Consider the following 16,576-nt stretch of genomic DNA (forward strand, 5'->3'; position numbering starts at 1 on the left):
AAGTGCATTTTCTGATTCAAAGATAAAAAGGCTAAATCTACGTGTTGAGGGCGAAGAGGAAGGTGTTCTGTTATGCAACAGGCATTGCTTTACATCAGTCAGAGATGAAGGAAAAGTCCAAGAATGCAGCGAAGACGAGACGAGAAAAAGAAAATGGAGAATTTTATGAACTGGCGAAATTACTGCCTTTACCTTCGGCCATCACATCACAACTGGATAAGGCTTCAATCATTCGGCTGACAACCAGTTACCTGAAGATGAGAGCCGTGTTTCCAGATGGTGAGTTATGCTACCACTAACAGTGGAATGATTAATCATAATTATGTCTTCAAGAGAAGAGAAACATGTCAGTTCTCGAAACATAATATTGGTCTTTGTATTATGGTTTTAACAAATACCCATAAAACAGGTCAGGAAATATAACTAAATAAATGTTCATTTTGAGCGCAGCAGGACAATCATATGTCCAAAATATAATCACATTTTCGAAGTCATGTAGATTTCCAATGTCACTTCCCAAAGTTAATGTTCCCATTGAAAATTTGAGTTTTATTTCGAAAATTATTCTCCAGTAGAATACGTGCTATACAAATAATAAATATCAACATACAGGTGCGTAGTGACTGACGGTGACCATGTGTGCGTAAAAGTGTGATTAGAATTTTCACCAACTTTCCCCTTTCCCACCTGGTCATGCAATTCAAAAGATACTTATTTTTCATGTTTGTTTGCATGATTTATGTTTTCACTCCTAAACACGAGGCTCTAGATTATGATTAATGATAAATCATCCAATTATGGTCAATAAAACAACTAACACTTCGACAGGCTAAACCCCAGGAAAACAGCCCTCTTCCTCTCATAGAATTGGTCTGTCATCACTCATAAAGTCACAGAAACCTTAAAGACACGGACTAAGGGCCACCCGTTAGTTCTGGATTTGAATAGTTCAGTTTATGACCATTTCACTAATAAAAAGTGTGATATCTTGTGGAATCAAATAAAGAAATACACTGTATAACAATATTACAAAACACTATAGGCTACACAACAAAACAGAATATGAATTATAAATTGGGACTAATAAATTATATAGATGAAGTAGGCAAATATCTGCTGGCTATCTGCTGGCTATTTCAAAAGTACAGACCATAGGCCTGTGTTTTAAATTGTATGAACTTAAAAGCGAAATATTAGTTTACCACTTTGGTTATAGCATATATCATTAGATAGGGTTGTTTCTCCTTAATTACATTCTTTCAAACGAAATATAACTTTTTAATTAGTTGTAGACAGTATCCTTGCCTAAGTAGACCTAGGCTAAAATACAGTCTGCCATACATTTTTTGTTTTTATGTTCTCTTTTGACATCAGATGTAGCCTATTGAATATTGTCTCAATTTAATTCCCGACATCCTTGGACTGAGAGAGATGTGACTGCCGTCCAACGAGTCTATTTCAATGGCCACTCTCCCTCACATTTGTCAAATGAATGTGTAATCTTATTTAGCAAATAACTATTCTGGGAAATCAGATACTTAGGCAGATTTCAATATTTATGATGCGCAAAAGTTCGTTAAATATAATAGGCCTATCACCTCATTCTAATTATGCATGTTTATCTCGTGTATTCCATGCACAAAATGTGCAAATTGCAAAATAATGTATTTTAGTTTGAGGTAGTTCTTTAAAAAATGTTCATACATAATAGGAAAACACATTTCTGACATTTCCGCGCCGGTGAAACGTCTCTTTCGCTTCCACTTATCGTTATTTGGGACTATAGATCCAGGAAAAGGCCTGTCCTGCACATCACCTAATTCTTTAGCTGACGTCTAATCAAGACATAGGGAATTATAGGAAATGGGTATTGATGGTGAAAGTATGAAAATATAACAGTAAAAAACGTGAGCTGTTAACTCTGAATGTTTGACCAAAACATTATTGAAAAATATTTTGTTGTCATTTAGACTACTTGGCTATTGTAATATTTTTTTCGTATTTTCTCAGTTTTCTCAGTCAAATCAAAGCACTCAAATCAAATCAAAGTATACGTTTACATTGAGAAAATGTAGGGTGATCATAGGTTTTTCTGAGAAAACCCAGACTAGGAAACAAGTGTAATTGGCTATTAATTTCACAGCATTTGACAAATTCCAACCTGCTACAAATGTATATGATGGACTAACCTGGCATGCTAATATTCAACTTTATCACACATCATAGTTAAATTCAAATTAAAGTTGTATAATTTCAGATGACAGTTCTGAAATGTTACTAACACTTTATTCTAAAACATGGATCTGTAAAAACATTTCAGGGGTGATTTTGTCAAGTCACAATTTGCTGGCCTCATCTGCAAACAGACATGTTGAGTATAAACACACAGATGCTATTTGCATGTCCCAGTATCTGATCAAAGCATATAATAGCCAAATGAAATCACAGCGAGTGAGAGTGACTGTAGGGAAAATGTATCTGGTTCTTAGTTACTGGTAACACAACAAAATGTGGAATAAGTCAAGGGGGTATGAATATTTTCTGAAGACACTGTATACATTACAAGGCTCAATACTTCTCAAACTATTATGAGCAGCATCTCAAGGGATATCTGTCATGGTTGATGTACCCTTTAAGGCTGGCTGGTGTCCATATTTTCTTATGGCGTAGAAGGAATTGGGTCAATAGCTTAGTATGTGTGTCTCTGCATTATATGTGGCAGTGCCAAAGATGCCTGAATGGCCTTTTGCAGGCTGTGATTGAAGTTATAGTCCAAGTCAGACACAGCCTATAGGCAGAGCTATGTGAGTCATAGTCATAAACCCTTACCCTTGACATTGCAGTATCCGATCCGACCAGGAAGAAAAACTATGCAAGGCTATATCTTGTGTCCCCTTCATAGTGTCCTCTTCTCCTGGAACCAGCTCTAGGTAATGTATTCTAAGCCTGTTGTGTGTTTCCTCCACAGGGCTGGGGGAGGCCTGGGGCCAGCCGACCAGAATCAGCCCTCTGGACAACATGGCTAAGGAACTGGGCTCCCATCTACTGCAGGTGGGATATATTCAACATAGATATATAATACAATATACACAACACAATTACATGTATGTAACACAATAAATGCAGCATAATATACACAGAGTGTACAAAACATTAACAACACCTGCTCTTTCTATGACATAGACTGACCAGATGAATCCAGGGGAAAGCTATGATCCCTTATTGATGTCACTTGTTAAATCCACTTCAATCAGTGTAGATGAAGAGGAGGAGACATGTTAAAGAAGGATTTTTAAGCCTTGAGACAATTGAGACATGGATTGTGTATGCACCATTCATAGGGTGAATGGGCAAGACAAAATATTTATGTGCCTTTGAACAGGGTATGGTAGTAGGGTATGGTTTGTGTCAAGAACTGCAATGCTGCTGGGTTTTTCACAGTCAACAGTTTCCCATGTGTATCAAGAATGGTCCACCACCCAAAGGACATCCAGCCAACTTGACACAACTGTGGGAAGCATTGGAGTCGCTTTCGACACCTTGTGGAGTCCATGCCACAAATAATTGAGGTTGTTCTGAAGGCAAAGGGGGGGCAACACAATATTAGGGAGGTGTACCTAATGTTAGGTATACTCAGTATATATGCAACATACTGTAAATACAACACAATATTATCAATAAGATTATATGCAAGACAATAATTGCACTAGACAATATACAACACACATAAGTAAACTGAAATAGAAAACAAATATATAACAGTAAATACTATACAATGTATATGTAAATGTATAGTGCAAAAATATACATTGTAAATATAGAACCCTGGAGCAGAGTGGTGCTTAGATGTGTATAACACTATTATATGCATTTAGGAAAATTGTCAAGTTCTTAAGAGGAAATGTAGTTGATTATTTTGATAAAATGCACTGTTTAAATGTTTTTGCTATGGAATTCATGTGTAGGCTTTGCCAAGAATGTGTGTGTTTTTTTGTGTGTTTTTTTAAAGACATTGCAAAAGAGTAGACATACAAGCCATTATTAATCAGACTCCCATATGCTGATTTATAACTATCACAATGCAATGTATAAAATCTACAATTCTAAGTGACCTTCTATGCATTTAAAAAAAAATGCAAAATGGAACCGTCTATTTTCGGGTCTAACACATGTTTCATTCCCCAGACTCTGGATGGCTTTGTATTCGTTGTCGCTTCGGATGGCAAAATCATGTACATCTCTGAGACAGCGTCAGTCCACCTTGGCCTATCCCAGGTAAGACATAGCTTTGCCTCCATCTTGGACCTGGGCAACCATTGCGTATGCCACAAGCTGTGTCTGCCTCCCTCAACACAACCAAGGTCACCTAAGGGACATCTGCCTCCTGATATGCCTGTTTAAACATTGATTTGACAGTCAGTAAAACAGGCTGCAGAATGCCAAACAAAGGTTGCCTAAGTTCACCTAACATAGATAAGTCAGAGGGCATGGACTGGCCACAGAATATGATCGGTGCGTCTATTCTAGGTGCTGTTGACTTCCTTTGTGTGTGGGCGCTGTTCATTTAACAATATGGGACGTGCGAAAACGTCCAGCTATTCATGCTGTGAGTGTAGCATTGGTATATGAAACCCAAAAAACAGTTGCTCAGCTCATGCTAATATTTAAGGTTAGCTTAGCTAGCTATTGCTTCTGACTTCTGCCTCTCTGGGGGGTATTTGCAGTTGGAACTTAAGCTAGCCAGGTTGAAGACGTTATTTTAGAATGGTCCCTGCAACCTTTCTAAATGGAGCAACGTCCTCATCGACATTGCTGGACATCCAATATGATTTTGTGTTTTGCGTGTGTTAATGTGTGGTACATTGTGTGTTCGTGTGTGTCTGTATACATGTATGTGTGTGGGTGTGTGTCAAATATTTTTGCTGTTTACCCTGCCTTAACTGAGGCCCATGCAGTTTGACTGAGGAGCAGTGTATCATTGCTGGTTTGGCTTATATATTTCAGTAGGACAGCCTATGGCTCTGCTCTGTGGTGCCATCAATGATCAGAATGAAGTGTGATCATCACTCAGGAGTGGGCTTTGCTGCTTGACAAGCCAACTTCTTCAGAGTTGCTGTTCCCCCAGAGAGAGATGCTGTCTATCTAACACGTGGTGACTGAAAATATGAAGCGAAATGGAGTCTGCAGCAGCCTCCCTCAAAACAAAGGTTTATAGTTGAAGTCCTGTCTCTGATGCGTATACTCTGGGTCTCTACTTCGAGCATATGGTCGTTCTATATGGTTCACTTTCCAAAACATACAAAGTGAGCGATATAAAGTCTTTTTGGGGGTGCCCTAGACATGGTGAGACAGACCAAAGGTACTATTCTATGTAGCAGTTTTTTTTAATGGGTGTGTCCACACTGATTTTTGCTTAGCTACTAATAGGGGCGTTCTGATTCTGAAAGTGGACAGAACCTACAGTAGGTAACCGCTGTCACTCTAACACTGCACTCATGTGAAGTGATTGTGTACTGAGCTGTGGATAGCAAACAGAAATGCTGATGTCTTAAATATACCTCACCTGAGCAAGCATAGACAGACACACTGAAGGCTGTGCTCAGGAAGAATTTGAGAGAACAGGGGGGCTGAGCAACAGCAATAACTCAATCCTATAAAAACAACACCACCACCCACTCTAAATGTTCCACTCTTGCACGCAGCCCTGATGCAAATGCTGCTTGTGCACACCTGTGTACACTGTGAAGCTTATTCAAATGGACCATCCGCTTTTATTGATATCTTGTGTGTGTGTGTGTGTGTGTGTGTGTGTGTGTGTGTGTGTGTGTGTGTGTGTGTGTCAGGTGGAGGTATAGTGGGCTAAGGTCCGTGTTGTTTTAAAATGAATTGCGAAAGAGACAACAGCGAATTCAGTGAAAGTCACTTATTACTTGAGTGTTGAGAAGGTCTCTGCTTTTACTTTGAGGTTAACCCATCCTCCAGTGTGAAATCTAAAGGTCTGTTTATTATCAGTAACCTACATATATTAACTTACATTGGTGCTTGAACACACATATTTCACTTGTTGCTCTCGCATGCTATTGCTTGTCACCGTTTCTACGACACCAAAAAGCATGCTCAGTCCAAATGCTCTCTCACTACAAAGCATGGATTAGTCCAGCCTAACTCCACACTGTGAAGAAACCAATTTGTTGTTGAAGTGGTGAGCAGTGACCCGCTCACTGAGTGACTCCACCCCAAAATTTGGGAGGTAAAATAGATCAAAGTGGAGCCTGGACAGTGTTCTGTGTTCTCATGCAAATGATTGCCTCTTTCATAAATTAACCCTTGTGTTTCCTGACATCATCCCCCTTTGAGGCAGAGCTGAAAGGGATGCAGAGATCGATTTCAGGGGCGGCAAGAGATTTGCCCCCCTCCTCACTTCTAACACACACACACACACACGCACACGCACACGCACACGCTCACGATCCCGCACACGCTCACGCAGGCACACACACACACACGCTCACGCTCACGCACACGCTCACGCAGGCACACACACACACACACGCACACGCTCACGCTCACGCAGGCACACACACACTCACATACGCTCACACACGCACACACACACACACACACACACAGTCAGTCAGTGTCCCCCTACAATAGGCATTTCTCTGTGATGATGTAATCCCTTGTAATGACAGAGTATCATCCTGCTAAAAGATCAAAAGACCTCAAAACACTATTCAGAAAGACTGTCTTCTTCACATAAGGCTAGAGATTACATGTCATTGAAGAAATTATATGTTGGTCTCTAATCTATATTGTCACTTGCCATTTTCTCTAGTCTCAGCCTGATGAAACTTGATGTGAAGTGACTGATTGATTTGTTTCTGTCAGGTGGAGCTGACGGGGAACAGTATTTTTGAGTATATCCACCCGTCAGATCATGATGAGATGACGGCTGTACTCAGCGCCCATCAGCCCCTCCACCATCACTACCTGCAAGGTGCCTAACATACTTGATTTATTCAATCTCTGTCTTTATGTTCTTTCTCTCCCTCCCTTTTTTCTCTGTCAAATTTGTTCTCTCTCACGCTTCCTCTCCCTTGCCTTTTCTCACTCTTTCACTTATTTCTCTTTCTCTCCCAACTGACAGTCAGTTGATCACAATTTTCCCGCATGCTCAACTCTCTGTATGTTTGTAAGCAACAGTAATGCTACTTCATCGAGGTCTACCTCTTCTGTAAGAAGGAAGTCAGTCAGTGTGACATCATCATACAAATAGCTCAAATACTTCATCTATGCAGGTGCTATAAGAACACATAATACTTTAACGTATAGCACCATGATACATAATACAAGGCAACACCCAGGCAGCCTCACTGATGGGCAGGTTTTCATTAACATCCTGTAGGAGCAGCATCTTAAGCCTTATGTGATAACAGCACTCAACATGCAGTGGAGTACTGCTTTCTGGGGGAGTTTCATAACACCCCTACACATACACACACATACAAACCCTTACAAAAAATACATGTCAAATGTACAGTGAAAATAGCATTTTCACAAGTCAAATATATTTTTTCACATGTTGAGGTTATTACATTTAGTGTTCACATGTTAACACCACTTTTTCACATGTGAGAAGAAAACATGTTTTCACCTCACGTGAATTGCAGTTGCAGATGTGAAATTTGCGGTTTCACATGCTAAAAACAATCATGTGAAAATCACATTTTCAGTTTCACATGTAAGAAAACTCCACATGGAGGTGGTGAAATAAAACAATCTGTAATGCCATCCTGTAAAAAGATAACTTAGCCTACCTGAGAATAATAATTCAAGTGTGTTAAAAAATATATTTCTTATTTCTGAGCCATCCATCCAACTTAAATTACAGCTCAATGTGAGCAAATTAGGAATTTGCGATTAATCACAGTAATAAACTCTATCACATTTTTTAAATAATTTGACAACCCTTATTGACATTCAAATGTGAAAATGCACATGTGTGTTAACCACATCTGCTGCTTTATTTAACCAGGGTGAGTGTGTGACTGTGAAGTGTTTTTATTGTGTCTATGTGCTAATGGTCATTCTCCTCACTGTCTGTGTGTGTGTAACAGAGTACGAAATGGAGCGCTCTTTTTTCCTGAGGATGAAGTGTGTGTTGGCCAAGCGTAATGCAGGACTGACCTGTGGAGGATATAAGGTACATTTTTACATTTTGGTCATTTAGCAGACACCCTTATCCAGAGCAACTTACAGGAGCAATTAGGGTTAAGTGCCCTGCTCAAGGGCACATCGATAGCTGTTTTACCTTGTCGGCTCTGTGATTCAAACCAGAAACCTTTTAGTTACTGGCCTAACGCTCTTAACCGCTAGACTACCTGCCTTACTACAAGGGCCGCAACTTTGGTTTTAGAAGTGGGAGAGACATAATTATTATTATTGTTTATTTTTATCCAGTCGGATCTACACTCCAAACAGCCTACCCGACCGCTTGGAGGCATCCACATGGTCCTAAAGCACACCGTTGCCTGGTTTTGTATCACATTCCAATGATAAAACTGGGGTGGACAAAAATGCAATTTCAAAATGTGTGGGGGACATATCCCCCCGTCAAAAGCTCTGACGAAGGCCTTGAGGCCGACACGTAAAACTTACTAAAGAGCAGTAATACTATCAAGAGCAGTAATATTATCAAGAGAAGTGATACTATCAAGAGCAGTGTGCAGGTTTCTTATTTTTTCTCCCCCTGTCCCCAGTGAAAGTTGCACCTTGCGTACTATAATGTAATGCAATATTTGAAATCACATTTCTTTGTTACTGTATGCCATGAGAATCTGTGTCTCTGGAAGTAGTAAACCTTTCCTGAATAACAATATAAGATAGAAAGTAGCTCATTCAAATTAAACACCTACACTTGCATACAAGTGAAATGCATGCATTTTGAAGAGATTATTATATCAAAACAAATATTTCTTCCATTTATAGAATTGTTTGTTTTGTTCTATTGAGTCTATAATGTTATTATAGTGTTATCACAGTGTTAACAGGTTATTTGAAACTGCATATTATTTGTCTGAGTCTCAGCAGCTGCAGCATTTCCACTCAAATCTCAGACGACAACCACCTCACTCCTAAAACACTCCACAGTCGTTCCTCCACCATCCTCATCTTTAGATGCAACAGCTGTATTCTTGACTCCCTCCTTCTTCCCTCTCCCCATATAATATAAATCACCTAGCAGATTGCAATGGAGACCTGCTGTAAATTTACATTGGCAATAAACAAGCCATTATGTTAAGTAGTAGAATAAATCATCCGTGTGAACTGGGCAAGTGCTATTGAATGGCCGGGGCGAGGCCGACATGGGCATAGGTAAACAGGAAGTGATGAAGATAAATAGTCCCTTTAGCTTCTAGACACGTAGCTGTTTCAGGGAGGGGAGGGGTGGATGGGGGGAGGCATTTAGTTGGTTGTAGCCTGAAGGTTGAACCTGCTCTTGCTTTTGCAGAGTGAGTGAGATAAGAATTCTGCATTACCAACAATGTTGTATCTCAATTTATCTATCTCTCAGATCGACCTAAATTTGCACACAAAACCACATTCAGGACACATGTTAAGGCAAGATGTAAAGACTCTGTCTAGCTATATCTATGTACATGCATGTATCTGTATCTATCTCTATATCACTGTGTAAAGCCCCTCTCATCTCTCTGTTGCCCAGGTGATCCATTGCAGTGGCTATTTGAAGATCCGTCAGTACGTGATGGACATGGCATTGTATGACACGTGTTATCAGATCGTGGGCCTGGTAGCGGTGGGCCACTCCCTGCCCCCCAGTGGTATCACAGAGATTAAGCTCCATAGTAACATGTTCATGTTCAGGGCCAGCCTGGACCTCAAGCTCATCTTCCTGGACTCCAGGTATGGAAGGAAAGGAGGGAGGGATGAAACAAACAAATGTACAATGAAACAAAAAAAGATAATACAAAATAAAAGACAAACACAACAAAGAATTTGAACATCATGATTGCGAATGTTTTACTTTTAACCCGTGACCTTTGGGTTCAAGGGTGGCTGAGTTGACAGGATACGAACCCCAGGACCTGATTGAGAAGACGCTGTACCACCACGTGCACGGCTGTGACGTATTCCATCTACGCTTCGCTCACCACCTCTGTGAGTCAGTCCCCCTCTGTGGCCACATTGAGACTCTTATTACGAAACAACCCACACTCTCTTTGAGAGGGTTAGGATTTCTATAAGTGGCAGCTATGGAGTTTCTCGCAGAATATGCATGCAGGTTCAAGAGGAGAATAAAAATGATACAGTATTAATGAGTCACGCCTGTCAAAGGAACTCAGCTTTTTGCTGGCCCTCTCTCCCAAGCATTCTGTTTGTATTCCATCTCTATGTACACTTCTCTTTCTGTCTTTCAATCTTTTATTCAGGCACTGTCCAGTCTGTGATTTGATCTATCTCTCACCCCAATATTTCTCTCTCTCCCCCTCTCTCCTGCAGTGTTGGTGAAAGGGCAGGTCACCACTAAGTACTACCGTATGTTGTCCAAGCATGGGGGCTGGGTGTGGGTGCAGAGCTACGCCACCATCGTCCACAACAGCCGCTCATCCAGACCCCACTGCATCGTCAGCGTCAACTACGTTCTCACGTGAGTCAACACTTTCCCCTTTCACCTTTGACCTGAGTGGGTCTGTGACAGGTGAATCACTCCCTAAAACACTTCCGTTTAATAGACTTGGACATTTTGTGGCAAAAAGTCTGGGTTTGAAACACAGGCTAATTTGTAAGGTGATGCCCCCGGTTTGTCTGTGTATGTTACATAGTACGAAATGTAGCGCTCTTCTTTCCTGAGGATAAAGTATGTGTTGGCCAAGCGTAGTGCAGGGCTGACGTGTAGAGGATATAACATGTGTGTGTGTGATGCTAATCCAAGCTGTTCTGTGCTGTATGTATATGTCCCTCCACAGGGACGTAGAGTATAAAGACATGCAGCTGTCTCAAGAGCAGAGTCGAGCGGCCAAACCCAGCTTAGCCTTTAAGAGTGGCCTGGCCTCCTCTCAGGACCTCTGCAAACAACTCAAAACCAAAGCAGTCAAGATCAAGAGCAAACTCAAAACAGCCCCCTACCCTCAGGTACTACAGACTATTGCTCCTCACACTGGGTTACTGATACAGTTCATATGCAGTGTAGTACACACACAGTAACCTACATACTGTACCTGTACTTTCATATGTACTAAGATATCAGAATGAATAGCTTTATCCAGCTTGGGAAAAAAGGAGACACTGCAAACTCCTCAACGCAATGACCTTTTGCATTGTATTCACAATCAGTAACTTTCCTTTTGAAAATTCATGAAACATCCTCTTCATAGTTATCCCAAAAATATAACAAGTAGGACTTGATTTTTTGTCTTAGCTTGACAAATGAACTGTACACAACACTGTCTTCATTGCCTGTCTATGTTAGAAAATAACAACACCACCACAATCTGTTGTCTACTGCCTCCACCTCCAGCCCAACAGCACCTACCACCCAGACAAGCCGGACTGCTCCCCCCTGGGAGGAAGTTGGAAGGAGAGCACCCCCTACCCCCTAAACCCCAGTCACGGGCAGATCTCAGGCCCCTCTGGAGGCCCAGAGGCTGGAGAGGTCCTGTGTAGTAGCAACACCTCCTATGGCCTCTCCTTCCCCTACCCCTATGGACACCTACCCCACACGGACTCCCAGAGGAGGTTGCGACACACCCAGGGTTCTTCCTCCGCCTCACCCTCCCTGTCTTCCCCTGGCCTGGCAGCCCAGCAGCTGCTCAGCTCCCTGCAAGGTCGAGGGGGCGAGGGGCGGTGGAGCTGTGCCAACGCCAAAATCCACCATGGTACTAACCCTGCTCACATCCTGAGACCATTCGCTGCATCGTGTTCCATTACCACAGCCACCACAGCAGCATATTCAGGTATGGCTCTGGCTCAAAAGCACGGGGCTTCTAAATCAGAACTGAGGAACACAGAGCTTTTTCTGCATGCTTTTGAATGCACTGCTAACTGATACGATCAGGTTTCCAGTAGCAATGCTATATATTCAAAAGAAATGCTAGCCCAGAAATTCTGGATGTTGCTAAATAACCATCTAACAAATTTAGAAGCAGCTTGGAGGAAACAACACCTTAGGGAAGTTAAAAATAAGTTAAAACTTAGAAAAGGTGAACTGTCACTTTAAAGTGCTCTATCTTTTACGCCTTCTCCCTTTTTGTTCTCAGGTCAGAAATGTTCATGAAAAACATGAAAAATCATTTCTGACTGTAGCATTGGAGAAACGCAGTGTGTCCTGCACTGCTCCTCTGATGTGCCTGTTAAACCCTAATCATTCTCAAGATAGCGTTTTAGCTCAGTTTCACTGAAGCATTTTAGTCTGAATCTCACCGTAGAGTTTAATTTCTCCACGACAGGCCCTGCGGCGAGCAGGAGGTACCCCCCCTGCGAGCCCCTTCATGATGGCTTCTCCAGCTGCTCAACCCCGCGCCCTAACAGCAGGTTCAAGGAAGAGCCCTATGAGCATCACACGCTTGGCCAGAACAAGACCACAGAGGACCGCCTGCACTCCCAGTCACAGGCTACTAAAGAGGACAGCAAGCTGCCGTTCAGTCGAGACTACCTCCACAAGGCCTCCGAGGGGAGTGGTTGTGTAGGAGGGGAGAAGCTGTTGTCCCGTCCCCTGCTGAGTAACTCTGTGCTGGGGAAGGTGAGCAGCGAGCAGTCCCGGTCCTTCCATGGCCTGGGCCAACCCTTCCCCATGCAGGTGGTCCTGGAGCAGCGCAGGAGGCTGTGTATGATGGAATCCCCCTACAGCCACAGTGCCACCGGCCCCCTGGAGCACACGGACAGCAATGGGGAGCGGGGGAGCCCCAAGATGCTGGATCCTGAGGCGGGGGAGGAGGAAAGGAGGATGTGGATGGGGGTTGGAGTTGGGATGGGAGTCGGGGTAGGCCTTCCGACCCAGGCTCCGTACGTGTCTTTGAACCTTCACCACGTCTTGGCCAAACACAGCTCCTTCCAGGCCCCGCCCTATGCTGCCCTCGGCCACTTGACAGACAGCTACGGTTACCGTGGCGACGAAATGGGTTCTTACGACTACAAGAGCCAAAGCCCTGCCTCCAGCTCCTCCCCTGAGATCCACAGGGAGATTCCTCATTACATCGGCACGTCCGTCATCATCACCAACGAGAGGTGACACAGCTCGGGGGTCGAAGGACAAGGAGGGACAGACACCCTGAGACTTCAGCCTTTTTGGTCAGAAACACAGACAATGAACAGAAGCTGTATCAGTGACTATGTAACTGTGTCAGCCAGAAGTCGAGTCACTTTCTGGGGACCCTGTCTGGTTAAGACCTCCACATGGCTCTCCATTTCTGTTTTTCAGATGTTTTCTACGCAAATAAGCCAACGTCAGACTCCTCTAAGGAGCCAGTCATTTCAGGTTTCTTGATTATATTATATTTTTGCATACTGTTTATCCAATAGCATAAATGCATTGTCACATTCTAGTTCAAAGCCATTTATTTTGACAAAATCTCAAGGACCTTTGAGCCTTGACACAGTACATAATTTGAGGTACAAATTGCCTGTGAAGAATACACCCCTCTAATGTTGTAACTCAGAAGCACCAATCATAACTGACCTGGACAAGAAGATACTATAAAATGGTCTAAAAAAGCAGCATTTAGATTGAATGTAGCATGATTTCAACCCAATTTGCAAGCTAGTTTAAGTGTCAACGGTTTCCAATGCACTTCTTTTTTTGTGACAGCGACATTAAAAAGGGCATAAGATATGCCAGCACAAAATAATAAATGCTGTCACTCCCTACCTTGTATATTGAATGGGAAAATGACAGACGCAAAAGTATTGAACGTGGACACTTTCTTGCAAACATGAATGAGGGTAAATATTGTTCACCCTCTTTTGAAGTTAACATTAAATAATTTGGTCAATTATGTCAATGGCAGAGATCAGAAACACAATGTGTATATTTATTATTGTGCAACACATAGCAGCTTGCTTATTTATGAAGAAAACCAGAATCTAACATGTATAATGAGAAAAATGTCAACTGCATTGGGGAAAATGAAATGAAATAAAACACGGTAGTTTGCTTTAATTCTGAATGAACAATTCAAATGAAATGTCCTGCCAGACAGTCGTTGTCCATGGCTATTTTCAGCCCTTCTTTATTCTTCAGAATGCATAGTGGATATCATCTGGTTATTGAAGAGGTCTGGACATTGCTGTGATATCAAGCACATGTAAATGTCAGAATTACAAACACTTTTATATAATAGGTACATATAACCTTACTTTCTTCTGTGATGTAATCTTGAAATACACCTTTATGTCCTCCTGCCTGTATCCCATCAACCTGGTCAAATGGGCCCTCCAAATGTCTGTGCATGTGGGAGTGTGTTCTCCCAATGACTACAAGAAACTGTCTATCCACTGTGGTCTTCTGTATCCATACACCCCTCCAAATTTCCCTTAGGACGACTGCACCCTCAAATGTTTTACAGCGTTGAGCAAATTCCAGGTCTACTGAGCACAAAACTTGAACGTTCAGAAAATTCTGTGCAACTTCCAGCGCACATTTACTGTGAACACTTTGATTTCCAGTTTTAACAGTGGCCAAGTAGGCTACTGTGGCTATTTGATCATAATGTAGGGCTACTAGAGTTGCCTACCATCAAAAACAATGGAGAAAAGCCATCTCATAACACTTTAACATCATTGAGCCTACAGTAGCAGCCAATGTGTGGTGTTCACTGAATGCTATAAAAACAAAGAGTCGCACACTCTATTTATAAACTCCTCGTCATTTATTGGGTAAACCACCAATGTTTCGGTATCACTGTGCCTTCTTCAGGGTGATCAATTTATGCCTACATTCCATGAGACTTTTGCTTTAAAAAACATGCAGGGCTTGACATTAACCTGTTTATCCATTTGTCCTTCATACAAGGAGGTGACTGTTGTGTTGTTTGATGCAAGAAACCACTTCACAAAATAAAAAGCATTATTATTCCCCTACCATTATTACATAGAGTCAGATCATACCATTATTACATAGAGTCAGACCATACCATTATTACATAGAGTCAGACCATACCATTATTACATAGAGTCAGACCATACCATTATTACATAGAGTCAGACCATACCATTATTACATAGAGTCAGACCATGCCATTATTACATAGAGTCAGACCATACCATTATTACATAGAGTCAGACCAAATGATGCTACCCTCTGTCTATTGGCTACAGTACTTAGCTTATTCAAGCCTGTCTAAAAATACAACACTGCCCCATTAAGACAAAAAACAACTATTTACCTGACTCCCTTTTCAGAAATGTACATGTTTCGTGCTCTTGTAGGAAGCAATCACTCCCCTATTGCTGACTAAAATGATCTATAACGGGGCTAATAACTCACTAACTGGTAAAGGATATGAACAAAATGTGCACACGTGGCTACATACAGCTCTCGCTTTGATCTCAAAACAAGCCCATTACTACTCAGGACTGCTCATGCTGTAAACACAGTCCAGTTCAAAGTAAATGGCACAGATCCATATACGACAATGGTCTATTTGCATGTAGACCTACTGCAGCTTTGATTGTTTATGCCACACCGGTCTGTGTGGAGTACGGGCTGAGTTGTGCGTGTCAATGCAATAGAATCCTATGCCGATGCTTTATACCTACAACAAAATATCTTGCATAGTTCGTTTTGTTTCAGTATGGTGCATTGAAAGTGGCTAACATTTGCGTTGATTCGATCACAATTGCCACAGTAAAGGGAAATGTTGATAGTGTTATCAGGGAAAGAACAGTGGTCACCAACCTTTAAGTCAAGATCACTTTCTGAGTCAAAATGCAAGCCGAGATCTACCACTCAGATTTAAAAAAAAAACATTATTTCAACTTAAGCTGATGCAACGTTAACCAATTTAAAACAGTACTGTAGCAAGGAGGTTTGTGCGGTAAGTCATAGGTCCAATACATCATCACCGGATATTGGCTTTGCTTGAATTGTCCTGCCGATGCATTGTTGTTAGGGACATGTTTTAAAGTTATATTTCCCAACTTAAGGTAGGCTATATGATCACACCGGTAATAGATCCGTTGACTGTATTACTTTTACTGGTATGATGGTGTCTGCATCTGATGGTCAGTCTCAGCAGAGGGAGAGAGCAGCACTGAGACTGAGACTGAGGGTCCGCCTCTCAACATCCCTCCGCTCTCCCTTTCCTCCACTGACACTGACCAAATAAATAATAAATAATGAAAACAACAACGCAAGCCTATAGATACACTTTCCTAATCATTAATTACTACTGCAGTGCTTGTTGTAGCACTGAGTGGAAATAGGAAAAACACACATTTTATGGCTTATAAAAGTGTTGAACACAAAGTGTTGACAATGCTGAGTAAGAATTTAAACATGAACTCACTCATAAAAACAGCAGCTCTTTGCTGTATTTTTTGACAGTCTCTCCATAGTCAT

At 41.7% G+C, this 16,576-nt stretch overlaps 1 protein-coding gene across 1 annotated transcript; it reads left to right on the top strand.

Moving 5' to 3' along the window:
* Positions 1–22: 22 nt before the first annotated feature.
* LOC139419480 (single-minded homolog 2-like) lies at positions 23–15,102 on the top strand. Its single transcript, XM_071169430.1, has 11 exons — positions 23–279; positions 2,969–3,051; positions 4,186–4,275; positions 6,889–6,997; positions 8,118–8,203; positions 9,725–9,924; positions 10,073–10,179; positions 10,522–10,669; positions 10,989–11,154; positions 11,540–11,975; positions 12,468–15,102. The coding sequence occupies exons 1-11, from the start codon at positions 105–107 to the stop codon at positions 13,247–13,249; spliced, it is 2,382 nt and encodes a 793-aa protein (XP_071025531.1). The 5' UTR covers positions 23–104; the 3' UTR covers positions 13,250–15,102.
* The last annotated feature ends 1,474 nt before the right edge of the window (positions 15,103–16,576 follow it).

The sequence above is a fragment of the Oncorhynchus clarkii genome, chromosome 10, assembly GCF_045791955.1.
Source record: "Oncorhynchus clarkii lewisi isolate Uvic-CL-2024 chromosome 10, UVic_Ocla_1.0, whole genome shotgun sequence".
Taxonomy (NCBI): Eukaryota; Metazoa; Chordata; class Actinopteri; order Salmoniformes; family Salmonidae; genus Oncorhynchus; species Oncorhynchus clarkii.

What these genes read in the sequence shown, in the direction of transcription:
- LOC139419480 (XM_071169430.1), top strand. Translation starts at nt 105, where the DNA reads ATGAAGGAAAAGTCCAAGAATGCAGCGAAGACGAGACGAGAAAAAGAA. An exon ending in TGGGCTCCCATCTACTGCAG is followed by an intron (nt 3,052 to 4,185) that starts GTGGGATATATT and finishes TTCATTCCCCAG; the next exon opens with ACTCTGGATGGCTTTGTATT. An exon ending in TGACCTGTGGAGGATATAAG is followed by an intron (nt 8,204 to 9,724) that starts GTACATTTTTAC and finishes TCTGTTGCCCAG; the next exon opens with GTGATCCATTGCAGTGGCTA.